Source organism: Perca fluviatilis, chromosome 12, assembly GCF_010015445.1.
Source record: "Perca fluviatilis chromosome 12, GENO_Pfluv_1.0, whole genome shotgun sequence".
Taxonomy (NCBI): domain Eukaryota; kingdom Metazoa; phylum Chordata; class Actinopteri; order Perciformes; family Percidae; genus Perca; species Perca fluviatilis.
In genome coordinates, this window is record NC_053123.1 from 9,416,113 (window position 1) to 9,437,399 (window position 21,287).

A 21,287-nucleotide genomic window follows, 5' to 3' on the forward strand; every position below is an offset into this window, starting at 1 on the left:
AAATTGAATTATTATCAGAGCTGAGGCTGTAATAAAAATGGCACCCCCCTGAAAATGACAAGGCTGAGACAGAGAGAGACAGAGAGGGAAATAAAGAGTGGGAGACAGAGAGAGAGCGAAGAGGGATAGAGTTGAAAGACAGCTATAAATAAACCATCAAATGAGGGAGAAGTGACAGTGACAATCAGAGAAAGGAGAGTACATATGTACTGTATGTGTCAGACAGACACAGCCCCCCTCCTTTACCTTAGCGAACCCAGTCTTGCTGTCAGTGATGTAAGTCCAGTCTTTGCCGGTCAAGCTGTGCGCCAGTTTGTACTTCCTGACAAACGCTCTGTTCTCAGCGCTGGTGCTGCCCTCTAGCCCTCTTGCACCCTGGGTAATGATGCCACGCACCATCTTGGGCACACCAAGGTCCACCTGCAGCACAGACAAACATAATCATCACTGTTAGCTCACTCCCTGCACAACAGAATCATACCCCTTTCCAGCTCTATCCTGTCTACTGTATCGTGATGTGAATCTTTAACTGACTTTTTCTATAGCCTATATCTTTTTTTGTGTGTGCATTTTTTTTTTCGTATTTCATGAACTGTGTCAGTTCAGAAATGAAAGCTAGTCAGTGGCTCAAAATGTTGTCCACTGTGTGAATCTCTTGCTTTGCATTTGGCTGAGTGCATTCTGATCCTTGATTTTGTCATATGGTTTATTCTTAGCTTTCCTACATCTTGCATTATCCTCTGGTACGACTGATTCCAGCAGCCCTTTCTCCCCAAATGGGATCGATATCATCGTTTGTCCAGCATGAATTTTTTCAGTGATTTTGTTTGCTCAACAGTGTTTGCCATTGCAGATGCTATAGCAAATGATGGGTTTGTTTCGGGTTTGTGTATTTGTCTTTGTTTGGAGGGGATGACACACTGTTGACACAGTTTACTTAAAGGAAGTTCTCCCCAAAGAATATGTAAGGAAGAACCAGCGAAGAGGCTCCAGCTAACAACCTTCTGATGCAGTAGAATGAACCCCACCTGTAGCCCCTCATCTCCAACTACAGTCTCCTTTATAATGAAAAACAAGCAACCAGTTCTGTAGAACACATACTGTGCTGTAAAAAAACAACAACAAGATCAGTCATAAGGACAAGGTGATGTACCTGTAGCCACTCTTCTCCAGCTATGGGCTGTGTCGGGTTGGGGAACCAGCCTGACCGACTGGCCACCAGCCTGGCTGCCCCCATGGAGCCGTGGATGTCTCTCATGGACGACGCAGAGATCTGGGAGTCGGGTAGCAGCCCAGACAACATGCCTTGCAGCTCTGAGCAGGGCGCATCTGGACCGGACACAATGAGAGAATGGAATAAGAATGTAATCACTGCATAGTAAAACAGTTCTAAGCACAGTTTGGAAACCTTTCCACTGCTTTCTCTTAGTGTAAAGATCAGTACAGCATCCAACATTTGACAGTCAGCTGCCAAAAAAAACATTGTATTTATGAGTTGTCTGATGGGAAAAGGATACTGGGTTGATGTTGGAGCTTTGTCGAATGAACCAACAAGAAATATATATTTGTAATGGTCTCTGCAGTGTACTACCACACAGTAATAAAAATAAAATTGACAAAAAAGTTAACCAACTGTTTACTGTGATGGATGTTATATCAAGTCTGTGAAAAGAAAATGTGAAATGAAATTAGAGGCTGCCAGGAAGGTAGCTATTCAATCGAAAAGCTGCTTTGGAGTGATGGAAGTTATCAGGCATATACATCCTATTATTATCATGCTTTAAAGTCTATTGGATTTTCTGTTCTCTGAATCTAGTCTGGCTACGTGAGATGGCTGCATTGCTAAACATCTAACAATTCAAAAAACTCTTTTGAATTTAAGGTCAGGAATAATTTAATATCACTGTTTGATCTCATCTTGGAGCAAAACTCTTGTGTGATTGTGACTTGAATTATAACACTGCACTCCGCTGCTTTCCATCAACTATTTCTGTTTTTCCTTCCTGCTGCCGCAAAGACAATGCATAACTTTAACCGAGCTTCCAAAGGGGATTCTTCATGGGAATTTGAGCCTGAGATATCCCAAATGTAAAAACTAAACGAGAGCATGCTACAGATCAAAGGGATACTGTTTATTATTCTGACAAATGTGTTTAAGTCTAACAAGCATCAGAATATTGCCATGAATAATGATAAAAAAAAATTAAAAACAAAGGGAACAAAACAATGTGACCATTTTGTTTTGAAAATAGAAAAAATGAATGGGATAAAAGTAGAGAGGGTGTGAGGGAGGAAGAGGACTGAATGGAGGAAATCGGGATAAAAGGTGAAGAAGAAGAGTAAGGAGGAGATAAGGAGATAGACAAAAGGTCAAATAGAAGGATGGACTGGAGAGAGAGCAAGTGAATAGAGAGGGTAAATAAGATAAAGAGAAAAGAAAGAAGGAGAGAGAAAGCCGATTGACGGTGAAGGGTGACGTTGATTGATGGTGACATTCTTCAGGTCCACATGGAGATGAATGTTTAATGCTGTGACGTCTGCGAACACGCCTCACTATGGTAAATAATGAATCAACAATGAAGAGCAACAGCTAAGCCATGCTCCCTCAAGCCCTATAAAAGACAAGAAAACTGATTCTGATTTTTCTTATTATTGTATTTATTATATGTTTCTTCTTTTTGCATCTATCTATTTGAGCAGCTGCACTCCAGCTTTTTTTTTGTTTTTTTAAATACAGGAGTGCAGTGGGAGTGGATGAGAATATGATCTCTGGAGATCACAGTAGCAGAAATAGCTAGATATCACACACCAGCATGAGAGCTCTTAAGCTCTTTCTCTTTCTCTCTCTCACACTCTCTCTCTCACTCTCTCTCACACACACACACACACACATACACACACAGACACACACATATACATAGACAATAAAATAGACAAGGTCTCTCACGCAGGTTGAAACACACTTTCACTCTGATGCTAAGCCCACACATGGGTGCACACACACACTGCTTTTCCTGATAACAGGGTCTTACAAAAGCTGTAAAGTACAACATTAAGGCTCTACTTAGCTGATACTTGTAGACACACACACACACACACACACACACACACACACACACACACACACACACACACACACGTATGGCTTGACCCGCACACTACATGAGCCTAGTGAGAAAAATGATAGATGTGCCAAAAACAAATGATTGATATGTGCTGCAGGGCTAACATAAAATGAGATTAAAGAAGGAGAGAAGGAGGGAAGGAGGAACAAAGAGTTGAATGAAGCAGGGAAAAGGGAAGATTTAAGGGAAGGGGTAGGGAGGAGAAAATGAGAGACAGAGAGAGCAAAGTGGGAATGGAAGCTGTCAGCAAAGGCAATATAAGGACAGAAGAGAAAGTAGAATGAGATGGAAGGAGAAAAAAAACAGGAAAGAGAGATAGGTAGAAGGTAGAGAAAAAAGTAGAGAGAGACATAAAAGTGTGATTTAAGTTAATGACATGTCACTGACTGACTGCTTTATGTTTGCCTTTATAGGCCTGTGTAGGACATTATCACATCCCCCTGGCAGTGTGTTCGGGTGTGTGTTTGTCAATATGTGCAGGGAAAAGAAAAGAGAAGATACTGCATAGCTATTAGAGGGTATGTTTGGTTATAAAGTTTCTCTGTAGGTTATAGACATATCTTCCTGAAAGTGTTGTCACTCTGTTTTCCTCTAAAGTGACACACTCTGTCATCTCTCTCAACAAAAGGCAAAGTAGTCTGAAACTTTCACAATTTTGCTTATAAAGTCAGTGTTTTCCTCAGGCCAGTGATTGATTGCAGACATTACAAGGCACCGGAGATGGGGAATACACGGGGAAACAGAAACGGCCAAAAGATGCATTGAATGGGTTCTCACTGCTGAGAGTATAGTGAGAAAAGTAGGGTGATATATAATGCAATTTCAGGTGTTAAAATAGGGTAAAAAATAGGATATCGGTAGACAAGAACACAGGCAAAGATACATGATGTATGCCACATCCCTGTCTCTTTTGTCTGCTTTCTCCCTCTCTGTCTCTTTATCATACACAGACACACACACACACACACACACACACACACCGCACAGGGACACATACACACAAGCAGTATCATATTGTTTAGGTGTGATTGCGATTTGTGTGGGTGCTGAAATAGCCCTCCTAGATAAGAGCATATCTGTCCCTCTCAATGGTCACTACGATGGCAACAGAGAGAGGCTCTAACCCAATAATGATACAGTGCAGCTGGGACACACACACACACACACACACACACACACACACACACACACACACACACACACACACACACACACATTGAAACTCTCTCTTTTACCATTTCTATAACACAGACAGACAAACACACAAACACAGCCAGTCTAATTAAGTTTTATCTATTTATAGTATTGAGCTGATTATGCTGGTGGAAATCGTGTTTGTTTGCCAGGGCTGCAGATGAAAGCTGAGAGCCTGTTACTCTCTGATGTTATCACCCACACATCACACTCTAGTATTATTCTATTAGGACTGAGTCTGTGTGTATGTGTGTGTGTGTGTGTGTGTGTGTTGTGTGAGTGGGAGACAGAGAGGGAGGATATGTATATGAAAGAGCGAGGGCAAGAGTGTGAGTGCACATGAGAGTGGGTGTGTTGTGTGCATGTGAAAGACAGAGAAATAGATGAGAGGAAGGAGAGGAGAATATGAATAGAAGCATTGAATGGATTGATGGATGGACACATTTCTGAATTGTTTATCATTAGGTTATATAAATGAAGAGGAAAAAAAAAAAACTTTTACATTTGCTTGCTTGTTCTTTTTCAGGCAATGTTTTCTGAGGGAGTTATGTTTGCTGTGACCCACCTTCTGACCCGGTGTAAAAGCCAGTATATCATTGGTATTAAATTTGGCAAGACCACTACCATGTTTTCACAAGAGTGAGTCCCATGAGGAGAAAAGTCTGAGAAACTCTGCAGAAGAAGACGCTTCATCTTTCTTACCCGTAATCTGACAGCCGTAGAGTTCGAAGCGCAGTGCGATGCCGTTCTTCCACGTCTGAGGTCTGATTCGTACGAAGCGGGCCAGGACCGGCTGTGGGATCCGATTGAGAACCACCTCTGTGGCATCAGTGTTGGCATGGAAAACCTATGCAGAGAGAGGAACAGACATAATTTAATGATACTACATTATAATGGCTGTAGGGATTCTCCCTTGCTACTCTGGACAGGAAGGGCAGAGGGCACAGTGCGCGACACAGAGCTGAGCTGCCTCAGCGTCTTCTAAAGGACAACACAGGGACACAGCGGACTTTATGGACACTTATCCTCTTGGTCAACAGGACAAAGGATAAAGTCAGCTGTTGCAAAGTCATAAATCATTACAATTTGTTTTGCTTTGATATATGTATTTAACAGTTTCCTGTGTTTTCTGTGAAAAAGGCGAGGACAGTGGAGAAGCCTTATTAACCCTGATATGGTTCAGACAGTTTGTTCACATGTTGAGATCTTAGCCACGCTAAGTCAGTTGGTCTGTCAGTTGGTCCACCACTTTGGTCCAGGCTGAAATAGCTCAACAACTATTGCATGGATTGCCTTAAATGTATGGTTCCCAGATTATGTCTCCTTATGACTTTGGTGATTGGCATCCAGCCAAAAGAACAAATTCCCAACTTTTCTTCTAGTGCCCCATGATGTTCACATTTGAGGCTTTGAGTGAAATGTCTTAATGACTACTGGACTGATTGCTATACAATTTGGTAGAGACATTCACATCTACCTCTGAAAGAATTGTAGTAACTTTGGAAATCCCTTTACATTTTATGAATGAAGTAATGGCAGTAACATGGACATCTCAACTATAACTTAATGGTCAACAGTTTAAACAATCTAAATAAGTGCACAGACAGACTATTAAACAACAGGGATCCATAGCAACAATATATATGGTTCAAACTGGACAGTTTTATGCTCAGGACAAACTAAGAATGAACTAAAATTACAATCTTCCTCTTCGATGTGCTCACATACATAAACAGACAGTGAATATATTGCTTCTGTTCAAAAAGGAAGGAATGAGTGCAGAGGTTTTCCAACACACACACACACACACACACACACACACACACACACACACACAGACACACAGTCTTAGGGCATGCAGTGTGTAATAAATCACGGGTGTAAGTATGTGAGAGAGCATCCTCCACTACGTTCTCTTGACTTAACCACACACACACACACACAACACACACACACACACACACACACACAAACACACACACAAGAAAACATCAACTTTACTCATTCAAGCACAGAGAGCAAAGAAAAACATACACTGTCGCCCCTCAACGCACAGACATACACAACATGATACTGTCTCACACGTACACCACCAAACACACACTCTCATAAAGTGCCCTCTGAGCTCCGACACTCCCCACCATACATAACACACACACACAAAGTAATTTCCTCTGAAAACACACACAAATAAAGATGAAGAAAGGAAACTGAATGCAAGCGCACATTGCCAGAAGCATTCTTTTTGTCTCTTTTATCTCTGTCTATCTGACAGTCATGTCTCTCTCTTTCTTTCTCTCTCTCTCTCTTTCTCTCTGCCATGATGACCGCTGTATACACTGTATGCATTGGATACACTGATGTAAATTTAAGAAGAAAAAAATCAATCCTGTTGTTTCATTAGAGAACCTCAAAGGCCTTCCCTCTGTGTCTCTAACACTCTTTCTATTATGTTACATCAGTGCTGAAAACACAGCATAATGTGTTTATTACAGAGAGCAGTAAAGCTCATTTAACAGAGCCAAAAGACTCAATTACTTGCTTGGGTACTCATTTATAGATGTTCGCTTTTGTTTTTAGAGTGTGTGTGCCTGTGTGTAAATTCCCTATTTTCCTCCTGTTCCCAATCCATTAAACAGCATGACCCGTCAGGGGTGACAAAATATGGATGAAAGGGAACAGGAGTGGGCTACTAGGCCAGCTGGGAATTGAACCCATGACCCACTGGGTGTATGATACAAAGTCAGATGCAGTGAACGCATGCCCTTACAATGGCCTTAATACCAGAAACTGTGACCAGTTAAATGATGGAAAAATGCCTAAAGGCCCCAAAAGACCTAATGGGATTGTGGCAGTGGACTGTAATTACAAGTATGTGTGTGTGTGTGTGTGTGTGTGTGTGTGTGTGTGTGTGTGTGTGTGTGTGTGTGTGTGTGTGTGTGTGTGTGTGTGTGTGTGTGTGTGTGTTGGAGTGTCGGTGTGTAAAAGTGTAATTATGAAGTCCCACTCTAAGGAGTTGGGGGCTTGTGGGTGATTTCTGATTTCCCTTGGTGCCCACTGAAACTTTTCCTCAGCCCATGTGTGCACGCACACATATACACATATACACATATATACACACACACACACACACACACACACACTTGTATGTATGTGCCTTATGTGTACATAAGAATGTGCATACAGTGTGAGTCTTTGACTTTTTGTGCATGTGTGTTTGTGTGAATGTATGTAAAACCTTGCTAGTGTCCTTTACCAGCAGTATTAATTTGTGATGGCATGTTTGTGTGTGTGGCAGACACTTCTGTATACATGCTGTTCATTTTTTTTCTCTATTATCAGCTTTGTTCAGGGTTACCAGACAGAGCTGCAACCGTATTTCAGCTTCTGCTTGGTGAAAACCTTACTGCTACAACTGCTGCTTTACTTTTGTCAGTAAACTGAAATCCTATTAGTAGCAGGCTGAAAACATGATAAGACCAGCACTCATTGCTGTCAGATCTTACCACACACTGATAATCTTCATAAGAACTGTAAAGAAAATCTCTTTAATATTCAAAATCAATGGTAAACTGACCGTGTCAACATTTAAATATGTTTTTTACACAGTGCATATCTTACACTGCAGAATGTTGGTTGTCCCCTTTTGTAAATTGGCATATGTTGTCATGCAGTTAAATAGTCATAGTAGTATCGCACTACACACTTATTAACAAAATGTTTTTCTTACAATATATTACTGTAAACAAAAGCCTCTCGTCCAGGTCTTGGCTCTACAGTGGGAATCCACAGTGAGGAGGTAGAAGGGGATATGTATCTCTGAGGTCTTCAACTTAAATTCACTGACCGTCAGTCTCTTTCTGAAAGGCTTCTGCAACAATCAGCTAATGGACTGAACCCGCAACCCAGCTCAGGTTATTATGTGTGTGTGTGTGTGTGTGTGTGTGTGTGTGTGCGTTTGTGTGTGTCTGTTTTGTGCAGGTTTTTTAATGGTCCGATGTCTTCGCCTGTGTTAAGAGACAAGGCAAGCTGACACCAGGAACACTGGAGTTAACAGATGCTTAGCTTTAGGTCTCTCTCTCTCTCTCTCTCTCTCTCTCTCTCTCTCTCACTACACACACACACACACAACACACACACACACACACAGACAAGCAAATTCTATAAGAACAATTCAAAGCAAGCGAAATCTTCCCAATTCCAATGCCACTTTCATCTCTCAGTAAAGGTCAGAGGTAATAGACATGGAGTGAATACTATTTTCTCCTTCATTTACACACACCTACTGTGCTGAATATCAATAGTGTGCAGGGCAGAAGGACACACGTTGTGTAGCTGCCCCTGGTTTGTAGTCAAAAGGAGACTAACCAGGGCTAACGTGTAACTACAGGATAAAAAAAGAGCCTGACGAGGAATATGTCCACCTCATGGGAAAGAAAAGAACAGGTGTGCGTGTGTGTGTGTCTGTGTGTGTGTGTGTGTGTGTGTGTGTGTGTGTGTGTGTGTGTGTGTGTGTGTGTGTGTGTGTGTGTGTGTGTGTGTGTGTGTGTGTGTGGCTGTGTCGTGAGCCTGCAGGGCCACAGTCAGTCAGCCAGTGAGGACCAGCGCAGACACGCTGAATTATTCAAATGTCCGCGCTATGTGTGTGTGTGGATAGAGTTATAAAATAGTAAAACACCCCCCCATCTCCTCTCATTTCATCACACAAGGACAAATACACACACACACACACACACACACACACAGACTTCAAGGAGGTGACCTGTGTTTGACAGCTGAATCCTGGTGTATGTGCGACAGCACAGTCCACAAATCTCACAAACCGAATGACACATGGCACCCTTATAATATCCCCCTTTGTCCCTTTCCTCTCTTTTTCTCTCAGTTTTTTGTCACATTGCCCATTTGTCACAAATTCTTTCCTCCCTCTCTCCTTTGACCTCACTCTCCCTCCTGCCTTTCCCTCACCTCCCTCCTTCCACTACTCTGTCGTTTTATTTAATTCCCCCTCTCCTGACATCCTTACAGTCTGTGTTGCTGAGACCCCTGATCTATCCAGAGGGATTTGTGGTCAACACCCTTGTCTGCTATTCTCATTAATCCTCCTCTCCTCCGTGCCTTCGTCCATCCGTCCATCCTTCCTTCTTTTGCTCCGTGGTTCCCCTGTGAACACTTCTTTTCCCCTCTCTGCCTCTTTCCTTCACTCACTTGTTCCCCTATGAACCTAACTCCCTTCGGCTTCCACCTCTCTTCCTCCCTCTGCACAGCTCAGTTTCTTCTCTCTCTATCAGCTCAATGCTTGACTGCTTGACATTTTGCTTGTGTTTTGCTTTCTTTCTTTCAAACTACACTTTCCTCTCATCACGAACCATCTCCCTCCCTCTGATTCCACCCACGTCTCCCACCTCCATCCCTCTCTCTCTCCATCCATCCATCCTCGCTCCCACAGATTAAGGTGGGAATAGGAGGTTTTGGTCTTGGCTGAGGTCCAGTGTTGTAATGGCCACAGACAGCTCTGCCTGCAGCAATTCAAGAGGGCTACGTAATGACATTTGTACCGCGTTATGCTTAAAGGTACCTCTACCAGCAGAAGGTCTCAGACTCTTTTAGACGAGGAGTCGAACTAAGACAACATCGTCGAGACCTCAGGTCACTGAAAATTGCCACTTTTCTCTCAGCATGTGGGCAACCTCCCATACCCAGGCCCACAGCCAACTCTGAGCACTGCTTAAAGTTATACTGATAGTGTCATTATCTTTTTTCCTGTTTCTGCATGATGCTCACGTTAGTGCTCTCATGATAGTTTACATGAGGAGTCAAATGATCTGACATGACCTGATCATCAAGAGGTGGTATGAAAAATGGCTGCCGCAAAAGTAAAAACAGGAACAGAGAAAGAAAGAAACTCTTGTGGATTAAAAGAGAAAAAGAAAACTTCAAAAACAAATTGCCTAAGAATCACAACTAATCCTAGATAAACGGCACAGCATATTGGTTCTGCAATGATGATTTCTAATATAATCTTGTTCACCCTGCATTCCCCCGTCTTATACTTTGCCCATCTGTCTGCTCCTTTTCCCTCTTTATCTAGTGAACGTCTTAAAAAGTACCTGTCATTTGTGAGAATGTAGGAACAAATGCTGTATGAATATTACTTCTCTTTCTCCCCACAAAACGCTCCCACAAGTTAACATATATTCCATATGTGCCATCTGGTTCACAACAGGCCTTTAATGACATTATCAAATACATTACAGATCACACAAATCATCATGATGTTGTGTGACAGTGGCGCCGCCCCCTATGGGCTGGCTCCCAGATGTTTAAAAGAAGAGTGTGTGTCTTTGTGTGCACAGTGGCTGCTTTATTAAGAGTTACTCATCCGAGGATAATGTTAACATACAACAAGCATTCATGTGTGTGTTCTTGCTGTTGTGTTGTGCAGGAGTGTGTGTTCGCAGGAGCAGAGGCAGTTTGCTATGCTCATACTTTTCTTTTCATAATATCCATGTGGCTCCCATTAATTTTTGTCCTCCTTTCATGCCTCTTGCTCATAAAACATGAATTCAATAATTCTTCTAGATTAACACACACACACACACACACACACACACACACCAAACCATTGCTGTAGCCAAGCACAAAAAGTAATTTGTTCGAGCAACATAAACATGCCTGTCTATTTCATGATGACTTTCTCAGAACATTGGGGGGGGGGGGATGATAGAGTGTCGAGGGAGAGGAAAACGCAGGGAGGGAAAAGAGTGCAAGAGTGGAAGGATAAGGTGAATGGAGATGTGAAGAGAGTGAGTGTGTAGACGAGGAGGGAGTATTTATGAATGACAGACTTTGAGAGAACTAGTAAAGGGGTGAGTGAATGAAAATGTCAGACGAGAGATGGATGGATGGATGAATGGACAGTTCAGAGCAGGTTCAACAAGTTAAACAGAGAGGAGTTAGGGCATTTCTATATATGCCTTGCATTGGTAGAAAAACTACTTTATCTCGAATTAAAGTAGAAAATAAATCATTATATGTGCTTTAAGTTCCGAAAATACTTTTACACGCTTACAACTGATCATAAAATGATCTAGGATCTGCTCTCAATTATGAAAATATTTTCCTTGGATTATCCTGTGAATGCAGACACAGCATTGTACACACCCCAGCTATAAAACACTCTGCCAAAAGATTATTTTGGCCATTGACATTTGAGTTATTTATATGTATTTTTAACATAAATGACAGACTCTCACTTACTGCCCAAAAGTTGACAGTTAGGATGGCAAGGCCGATGCTGACTGACTGTCTGCGGCATGTCAGCTGAGAAGGGACATTAGCCCCCAAGATGCTGACACCATCGCTTCATCATCAGATAAATGACCATCGCTCTCTTCGTCTTTTTTCAGCTCTCGCTGCTCTACCTTTACTCTGCTTCCTCTTTCATCGCTCCCTCTCAGGACAGAGGAAGCACCATGACATGAATACCAAATTGTAAGCCTGTATATAGTATATTCAAGTCAATTTTATTTTCACATATCACAAATTTGCCTCAAGGGGCGTAACAATCTGTACAGCATACAGCAACCTTCCTTAGACCCTCGATTCGAAAAAGGACAAAACTCCACAAAAAAAAAAAGAAAAACTTATAAAAAACTTTAACAGGGAAAAAATGGAAGAAAGCTCAGAAAGAGCATCAGAGAAGGGATCCCTCATCCAGGACGGACAGGCATGCAATAGATGTTGTGTGTACAGAATAGACCAACATGGTAAAATTACAGTATGGACAATCAGGATGACAAAATATTCATACAGTATATCTGGTTAATATCCATAAAGTACAGAGATGATGACCCTGATCTAACCATCAGATTACAGCACAGACTGTTTCACCAGGGGGGCTCAAAAAGACTGTTACCAGTTGGTTTGTGGTTTTGTGTGTGTGTGTGAGTGTGAGTGTGAGTGTGTGTGTGTGTGTGTGTGTGTGTGTGTGTGTGTGTGTGTGTGTGTGTGTGTGTGTGTGTGTGTGTGTGTGTGTGTGTGGAGGGAAGACAAGGGAGGGATACTCTACCAGAAGCTGCTGCTGATTTATTCTAAACCCCTCCTCCTCCTCAAAGATAGACACACACACACATATATGCACACACACACACACACACACACACACACACACACACACACACACACACACAATCCTCTGTGTCTCCTGAGGCATTCAGCGCTGAAGCAGCTTTCCAGGGTTATTGGAGGAATCAAGAGGGATTATGGGTGGTGACACGAACTAACCTCAAAACACAATTATTAATCTGTTTTGCATATTGGATTGTTATTGTTTTATAGTCTGGTGTCAGCAGAATATTGCTATTTGACTGACAATACAACTGGCTGAATGACGAACTAACTGAGTGATTGATTGATTGATTGATTGATTGAGTGATTGATTGATTGATTGATTGGTTGGTTGGTTGGTTGAGTGATAAGTTAAAAAGAGTTGAATTTACTTGCTCATACTGCACCAATTTATTACATTATCAATGTTCTATTCAATTTAACCATCGACTAAGTTTAATAGGCATAAACAGGATTTTAAAAAATCTCACACTTACCTCCTTTCTTCTTCTATTGTCCCTTTATTTATATATATTTTTTCTCTACAACTCCCTGTATTTTAGCCATCCATCATTTCTCTGGGACTTGGCTACATCTATAAGACTTACGGGATCTGCAGTCCGCAGACTAGCCCCAGATGGTTAGACGGAATCTCCGGTTTCTTTCTCAAATGCAGAAGCATTTGAACTGTATGCATGCATCTGTGAGTGTGTGTGCATGTATTAATGAAGGAATAAGGGTTTATAGCACAAAGCTAGACGTGGTGGCGTTAGACCGCAGCACAAACATATGTGACCACTATCGCAGTGGGAGAACGGCCGTGATGGAAAAAACAGCCAAAACCACTGGAACGCTCCTCTACTTTAATTGCAGTTGCAACCATTTTAACAACGCTCGGTACCGTCTGCTTCGATTCTAGACTGCAGCACATTCACCGATGATTCATCATGCTTTAACACCACTGAGAGAAACAGCTAAGAAACCTGTCCAACCAGGTCGACGTTAGGCAGAACTCTGACCGGTGAGTAACAGAAACCAGATGGGATGTGAAAAGCAGACTGTGCAGTCTACTGTAAGTGTAGCTGCATTCAATGATGTAAGGTATCACTTGGAGCTTGGAGACGTGTGCTGATTCTGGCTTGGTCGTAAACCCTTAAATGACTGTAATTGCAGACACCGGTTGAATTTTGGGCTTGTGGTCAAGTGTTGCTGCATATATTCCATCTCATATGTTCCTCTGCCTCTTCCATGTGCATGTCGAGGCATGTGTGTCACCTAAGAGCATCCAGACTTTCTCTCTCGTCTTGACTACTTAGCGGTCCATGTCAAGACAGGAATATGTGTGTGTGTGTGTGTGTGTGTGTTTGTGTGTGTGTGTGTGTGTGCGTGTGTGTGTGTGTGCGTGTGCGGTGTGTGCTTCTGTTTGTGCATGAGTCTGAGCCTACCTTATGATTCTTGCCATGTCTGTACACCATCCAGTCCTCTCCGTTGGTGCTGACCTCCAGCTTAAAGGTGGTGACATGGTAAGCCTTTTGAGTTTCCTTTGAAATGGCGCCCTGCGTGGCGATGCCTGTAAGCACCTTCAAGGTATGGAGGTCCACCTGTTGGCGGGGAGGAGAGAGGAAGTTTTATCAAAGAATAAAAACATCATGAATAATGAACATCAAAGAATGCGCACAAGCTCAAACCTGATCAATCAGCTGGTTTTCGAAGGAGTGTCTGGTGTATACAGTAGTGGAAAGTAAATTTACAAGAGTACTGTATTTAAGTACAAATTTAAGGTACTTGTACTTTACTTGAGTCTTTTCTTTACATGCCACTTTCTACTTCTACTCCACTACATTTCAGAGGGAAATATTGTACTTTTTACTCCACTACATTAATCTAACAACTTTAGTTACTAATTAATCTTTACAGATTAAGATTAGCACACAAAACACATGTAGTTTATAAAATGCAATGTTGTATTGTAAATTAAACTACCCAACAATATACAGGCCTCCCAGTCCAGCTGATTAGCCGATTAAACACTTAGTTGACTGACAGAACTGTATGGATCGTTTCCAGTTCTTAAAATGTGAGGATTTTTCTGCATTGAGTACTTATATTTTGAATACTTTAAGTACATTTTCCTGATGAAACTTAACTACTTTTACTTAAGTAACATTTTCAATGCAGGACTTTTACTTGTAACAGAGTATTTTTGTGTGATATTAGTAATTTTACTTAAGTAAAAGATCTGAATACTTCTTCCATCACTGGGTGTATAAAAAAAAAAATCTCCTTTTCCCTCTCTCTCTCTCTCCCTCTCTTTTGGCAGATCAATAATGACCTGGGGCTCATTTATATTTCCGCCCATACAATAGCCATGATCACCTCCCCATCCTGATTGTTGATGCTAAGCTACGTGTCTGGCATCCTGCTAGCTGTGTTGCATTATACATAGACAGCATTGTGTGCTGAAAGCCAGCTTCAAACTCCTTCATTTCAAGGTCCCTCAAGTAGATACACATTTGTTTTGCTCCGCAGTGCCCAAAATGAGTAGATCGCGCAGAACAACAGAGCTGTTTAAAAATGCAATGGAAAGTAACAAAAAATATATTTTCAGACTCTCAATTTGTAAGTGATATTAAGCAACAAGAGATTATATTGTATATAATAATATATTTTTAAACACGGCTAAGGGGACTTTTATACATATATTTTTGGGGTTGTTTTTGTACTTGTGTCTGTCTAACATGACTTTGTTGAAGGTTATAGTAGTAATATTTGCAGTTCCTTACCGGGAAGACAGCACACCTGCAACTGTTTAACATGAGTAGCTCACATTTTGAAGCCCTCAGTTTACATGAATTATGTTACATTGTGACAGTGACTGGTGATCCAAGCCTCTACTTTACAGAACAAGGTTTTGAGACGATTGGCTGCAGACAAATAAAGAGCAGAAGATGAGTATGGTTCTACTGTAGGTTATAACATTTATTCTCCTCCATTTGGGCTGTTGAAACCTCTAGATTAATCAGAGCTTGTTGTTTGTGTGTGTGTGTGTGTGTGTGTGTGTGTGTGTGTGTGTGTGTGTGTGTGTGTGTGTGTGTGTGTGTGTGTGTGTGTGTGTGTGTGTGTGTGTGTGTGTGTGTGTGTGTGTGTGTGTGTGTGTGTGACTGGCTGTGCCTCCTACTGGGGTATAGTACAAAACACCAGGGGAGGTAAAATGCTGCGTTTGTTATCTGTCAGAGAGACAGGTGTTTTAGATTACTTCCAATGTACACATGCACACGCACGCACGCACACGCACACGCGCACGCGCACGCGCACGCATGCAAGCACACACACACACACACACACACACACACACAAGCCTGTACGCTTAGGGCCAGAGAGGGATCCACCAAGACAACTAATCGATGGTCTGGAACCGAGGAGAGGATTGGATGGGAAGAGGAGAGGAGGGATGAGGAGTAAGGGAATAAGAGAGAGAGAAAAAGAAGAGGAGGTAAAGACGAGAGAGAAAGAGAAAGACAGAGAGAGAGATAGAGAGAGAGAGAGAGAGAGAGAGAGAGAGAGAGAGAGAGAGAGAGAGAGAGAGAGAGAGATGCTAAGTGAAGGGCTTCTCATCAATCACAGAGTTGTTAGAATAACGGTGCCACCAGAATTCACATCATCAATCTGCACCACACCCCACTGGACTAGTCCAGAATAGAATGGAATAGAGCAGAATATAATAGAACAGAATCAAAAAGAACAACAGCATAAGCTACATTAGAGAAAGTGCCCTAGAGAGAGATTTAAACCACACACGTGGCCCTTGAGCCAACATAGCAACACATACATGCCTGAGCTGCATGGGCACACATTTTAACACACACACACACACACACACACACACACACACACACACACACACACACACACACACACACACACACACACACACACACACACACACACACACACACACACACACACACACAGACACACACACACACTCATGAGAGACCAGGGGGTGCAAGATGCGAGAAGGAGAGGCATGTTGGCATTTATGACAGCTGCTTGTCAAGACACGAGGCTGCAAACACACACATATGCATAAACACACACACACACACACACATACACATACACACACACACACACACACACACACACACACACACACACACACAGGGGCCTTGCTCTCTGCTAGGTGTTAACGCAGAGGAACAGCTGAGAGCCTCTGTGGAACGCAGCGACCCCACCACAACACCGGTGACCGGAGAGAGACAGAAAGACAACATGAAAGAAGTAGAAGCTTAATTTCCAGCCAACTGTCAAGACAATTTCATGCAAAGATCGAACGTGTCACGAACAATATAATCAGAATCAGGGTCTTTCCATGGGCTGAGCAGAGTATATTCACTATTAATAAAGTCCGTAGAAATACGAGTTAATATACTGTGTTAATATGAAGGAATTTTCTGTAATGATTTTTCACAGGTGTTTTTCCGTATTTTGAATTTTGGATTAACAGAAATGTCTGTTAAAGGTACAGAGAATATACTTTGAATTTAGAGAATTTTCTCGATTTGGATTAACAGAAGTGTCCGTAAACTTAACGGAAAAGGTACTGTTAATTTTCTGCCAGGACATTATTCATTTTTCTATGGATTTATTTGTTACAGTGTGGACCATCTGAACGTCAGAAAAAAACAAATCCTGAAAAAATATGGAGAGTCTTTTTAGTGATTCATGTCAAGCAAATTCTTTAATGTTAGCTCATTTTTGAGAGGGAGGGCAGAGAGAGTGAGCTGTCAGCTGCAGTTGAGGTGAAACAGGAAGGAAGTGTGAGACTGATGGGACCTTGGCCTCATGCTGACTCTTGGCCACAGTCCCTTCCTGTGTTTGCTGGCCCAGAGTTTGGCCTCGGTAGAGCTCTGACAATCAGAACTACTGCTTCTATTCTATCTGTGGCTATCTGCGATTGTGTAACTGTTCTTACAAATGAACAGATGAGGTGCTTGCCTGGTTCCTGTCTCCTTGAGCAAAACACTGATCCCTCACTGGCCTCCTTTGCTGTTAACTGAACACACGTGTCATCATTTCTTAGAAGCAGCACATCTTGGGTTGTCTAATCACAGGCTTTCGAGAGGAAGGAATATGTTAGCCGCACAAAAGAAAGCCTAATTCTTGTTTGCTTTTATTGTGGGTGTGCTTGTGCTGCAAGATTTTGGTCAGGAAATCTGAGAGTTAAGCAGCTGGCAACCTGACCAGATGGCAAAAGGCGATGATGATGATTTCTGGTTCTCGACACTTGCTTTTAAAATTCTACAAAATAGAGAAGACTGCATCTGACATTGGGTACAGGAAGGGTTCAAACTGATAACATTGACTATTTATATATAACATGACAGTACGCCTATTTCCAAAAAAGCTTGTTGACAACGAGTAAAGTAAAACCTGTGGGCAGTCTTTGCAAGGCTACAGGAAGGTGACACCCAACAAGATAATCTGTTGTTTATAGAAGGCGTCTAACTGAAGAGTGCCTTGCAGGCTGATTTGAATTCATTTCTGTCTGAGGGGTGAGTGAACCTCACACTCCCTTTCCCCTCCCACCCAGACAGCCTCATAACTCACGCTTGGCACAGGGATGGCAGGAAGTTGGCACTGTGATAAAATACGGGAAACAATGCCTTACCCAGGCATCTAGCTGCTAAACCTTGATATCACTACACCTCTCACTCACTCACTCTCCCACACACACAGACACAGACACACACACACACACGCTGACACAAATATAGCTGTGCTGGAGTTATTACGTGTGACATGTCAACGCAAGAAAAAAGGTGCTATTAAAATAGGAGTGCAATCTGTTTTTAGTTTAGACAGAGTCAACTTTTTCAAGAATAAGATTCTGTATTTCAGGAGTGGGATCTTGGATTTGTGTCACATCCTGATGAAAAAGAAGAAACCCCTAAACACTTTAATAAAAATGCTACGTGTACCTAGTCCTTTCTCCTAGAAATGATTTTTTTATATATATTACTAAATAGTGTGTAATCCGGACAGCATTAGGTTTCCTTCAAAACGTAATTGCTGTTGCAAATTAGTTGTAAAGTAATTTCTAGGGCGTGGGTTTACCTCACCTTCTGAGGAGTAGGTGTGCCATCAGATCATGTTTAACAGAGATGAAGAGATCAGTTAAACTCAATGTACACCTGTTCATCCTTAGGTGTACTGCTCAGTTTTAATTCAGGATTTGTGTGGCCATAGCATGCGAGTGATTGCAAATGTCATTGATTTCAGCTGTAATACTTTGATGTGGCCATGACACCCTAATCAATGGACCCATAAGAACATCTGTCAATAGAGTCATTTTGAATGAAAGTTTTGAATCTCCATCTCCAGGTCTCCAAAGTACCCTTACCTGTATGTACTCCCTGTTGCTGTCTTCATTGGGTGTCCATCCGTTGTCATGGTAATTTAGTCGGGCCTGTCGTGGCAGCCAGTGTTCATCGTAGAAACTTGACGAGGCTGTGATCTGGTCATCTGTGATCTTTCCTGACTCCAGTCCGAATGCATTACTACAGTGGAAAGCTACAAGAGGGCAAAAGCAGGAGAGGAAGACATTTACACCAATACTTGAGCATTTATTTTTAAAAAAAAATAAAAATAATTAAAAACGCAGTATTAAAAAAAATGAAAACTTACTCTCACTGACTTCCTTGTGCGTCATGTTGTATCGAGCAGAGAAGCCATCTTTAGCCACAGCCATGTCAGTGTGGAAGGCCAGAGAGAGAATCCCGGTAGATGACTGGATCTCAGGAGGTACCCTGGTCCCACAGTATCGACCAATCAGAGGGCCCACTGTCGATCGGACAACAAGTATCGGATATGCATTCAGTGTGTTAAAATTCGCCATCGTTTGCTGGTTTATCTGTGTAACTCATGATGCTCTAGCAAGACGTTACAATGTTCTCACTCACCCAGGTGTAAATATGATTTATTCATTTTTTATTCCTTTATCAATCCCTTTATCCCTTAATCCCTTTATGCCTCTGTCCTTTGCTAATGGCACTTTTGTTTTTCATTTCTTTTATTATCTCTATCACTCTGTGATATCACCTCTCCTCCCTTCATCTATCAACTCTATCTCTGGACTGGGCAAGGTTTTACAATGTGTGCTATATATAGTATATGTGTGTTTACATCCATGGATCTAAGTGATTCCTCTACTGTCCTCTTCTCTAATACCACACATGTCAACACAAACAGATGCTTGATTTAGAGCCCTGGGTGTGTGTGTGTGTGTGTGTGTGTGTGTGTGTGTGTGTGTGTGTGTGTGTGTGTGTGTGTGTGTGTGTGTGTGTGTGTGTGTGTGTGTGTGTGTGTGTGTGTGTGTGTGTGTGTGTGTGTGTGTGAAGGAGTGGGAGCACAGATAGTAGATTCATCCCTGACTCATCTCTCACACACACAGATACTGTACACACATAAGGAGTCTTGTGGAGGAGGAAGAGAAAGAAAATAGCTGCCAATCGATCAGTGCAATTGATTTTTTTTCTTCCCTTTTGGAATGGGTGGAAATTTAAAATAGGGATCTTGAGCAAATAATGGTAATAACTCTTTTCTTGATGGTAGTGAGGAAAAAGGAAAAAAAGAAGAGAAGAGAATCTCAAATCCACCAAGATAATTTCTATAAATAAATTACCCCTGTTGCATACAATTCTGGTCCAACAAATTTAATATTTATTTTTTGAGGATTTAATAATTAGTATTTCTATCTTACAGGCAAAAGCCTAGTAATAATCTAGCAAATAGTCTTATTTCTCTTTCTCCCTCTGTGTTTACGAGTTTAATTTCAGCAGCGTCTAAACTTGCCTGACCCATGCAAACAGATACAGCATGTGGTAACACACACAGACACACAATGACACCAATCCCCTGTGACCTCTCTATTGGATGGATCGGAGTGAGAGCAAACAGTTGAGTTGCCCGTCACAGAACACACACATACCCATGCACATACAGTACATGGAAGGTAAATGGCACGCAAAAAACATATTCTTGTTTTCTCTCTCTGTACTTAATTGGTTTCTCGTTAGAACTGACATCTCTGGCTGTTTATCATCTGTTCCTCTTCTCCCTTTCCTTTGAATGAACAGATATTTCAACTTCTCCCCCTTCCACCAACATTTTAGCCTTATAAGAAACAAACAATGTCATTCTCTTTCCCCTGTGTCTTTTTTCTTGCCCTCTCTTCCGCATCAGGACTCTACACGCCTGCAAAGGTTGAAACTTGGTCCTTCACCTCTAAATCTAAATCTCATCCTGTATATTTCCTTCCCTTTCAACCTCCTCCCTCCCACTTCATTTCACTTTGCTTCCTTTCATCCTGCTATCCCTCTTGTAGTCTCTCTCCATCTCTCAAAGCAGGAGCCTTTCATCCTCTCTTTCTCTTCCATCCCTCTCTTCTTGTCTTTCTGGTCATTTTCTTTTTTTTTTTTACTTTCAACTTTGCTTAACCTCTCTTGGCTTCTATTTATTCCCTGAAAAGAAGGAGTAAAGATGTTGTGGCTTCTTCCTATCCTCATTTAACCGCCCTCTTTTCTTTGTACAGTACCATCTGACTTTTCTTCCCTCCTCAGGCTAAATTCATATTTACAGCAAAGTTATTCATAAGAAGAAAAGCACCATTGTTTGCTCTTCATTGCTGTAAATGGTGTTTTTAGTCTTTGCTTGATACGTTCCATGTACCTTGATTTGGGAATTAAGCAATTGAAAATGTCCCCAGTTAAATTGTTCAATTTGTAAAACTAAAAACGGCATGGAAATAATAAGTATCACATAACAAATAAAATGATCAAAACAGTATAAATAGTATAC

At 41.7% G+C, this 21,287-nt stretch overlaps 1 protein-coding gene across 4 annotated transcripts in view; it reads right to left on the bottom strand.

The window, feature by feature from the left end:
* Positions 1–21,287, bottom strand: part of LOC120569925 (neuropilin-2-like) — a 98,311-nt gene that overhangs the window by 39,584 nt on the left and 37,440 nt on the right. For all 4 annotated transcript variants that reach the window (XM_039818128.1, XM_039818126.1, XM_039818127.1 and 1 more), the window contains exons 5-10: positions 19,116–19,271; positions 18,832–19,001; positions 13,874–14,029; positions 5,022–5,166; positions 1,154–1,329; positions 247–420 (exon numbers count right to left, since the gene is read on the bottom strand). In XM_039818128.1, coding sequence (XP_039674062.1) covers positions 247–420; positions 1,154–1,329; positions 5,022–5,166; positions 13,874–14,029; positions 18,832–19,001; positions 19,116–19,271 — 977 coding nt within the window. The remainder of the gene's footprint in view (positions 1–246; positions 421–1,153; positions 1,330–5,021; positions 5,167–13,873; positions 14,030–18,831; positions 19,002–19,115; positions 19,272–21,287) is intronic.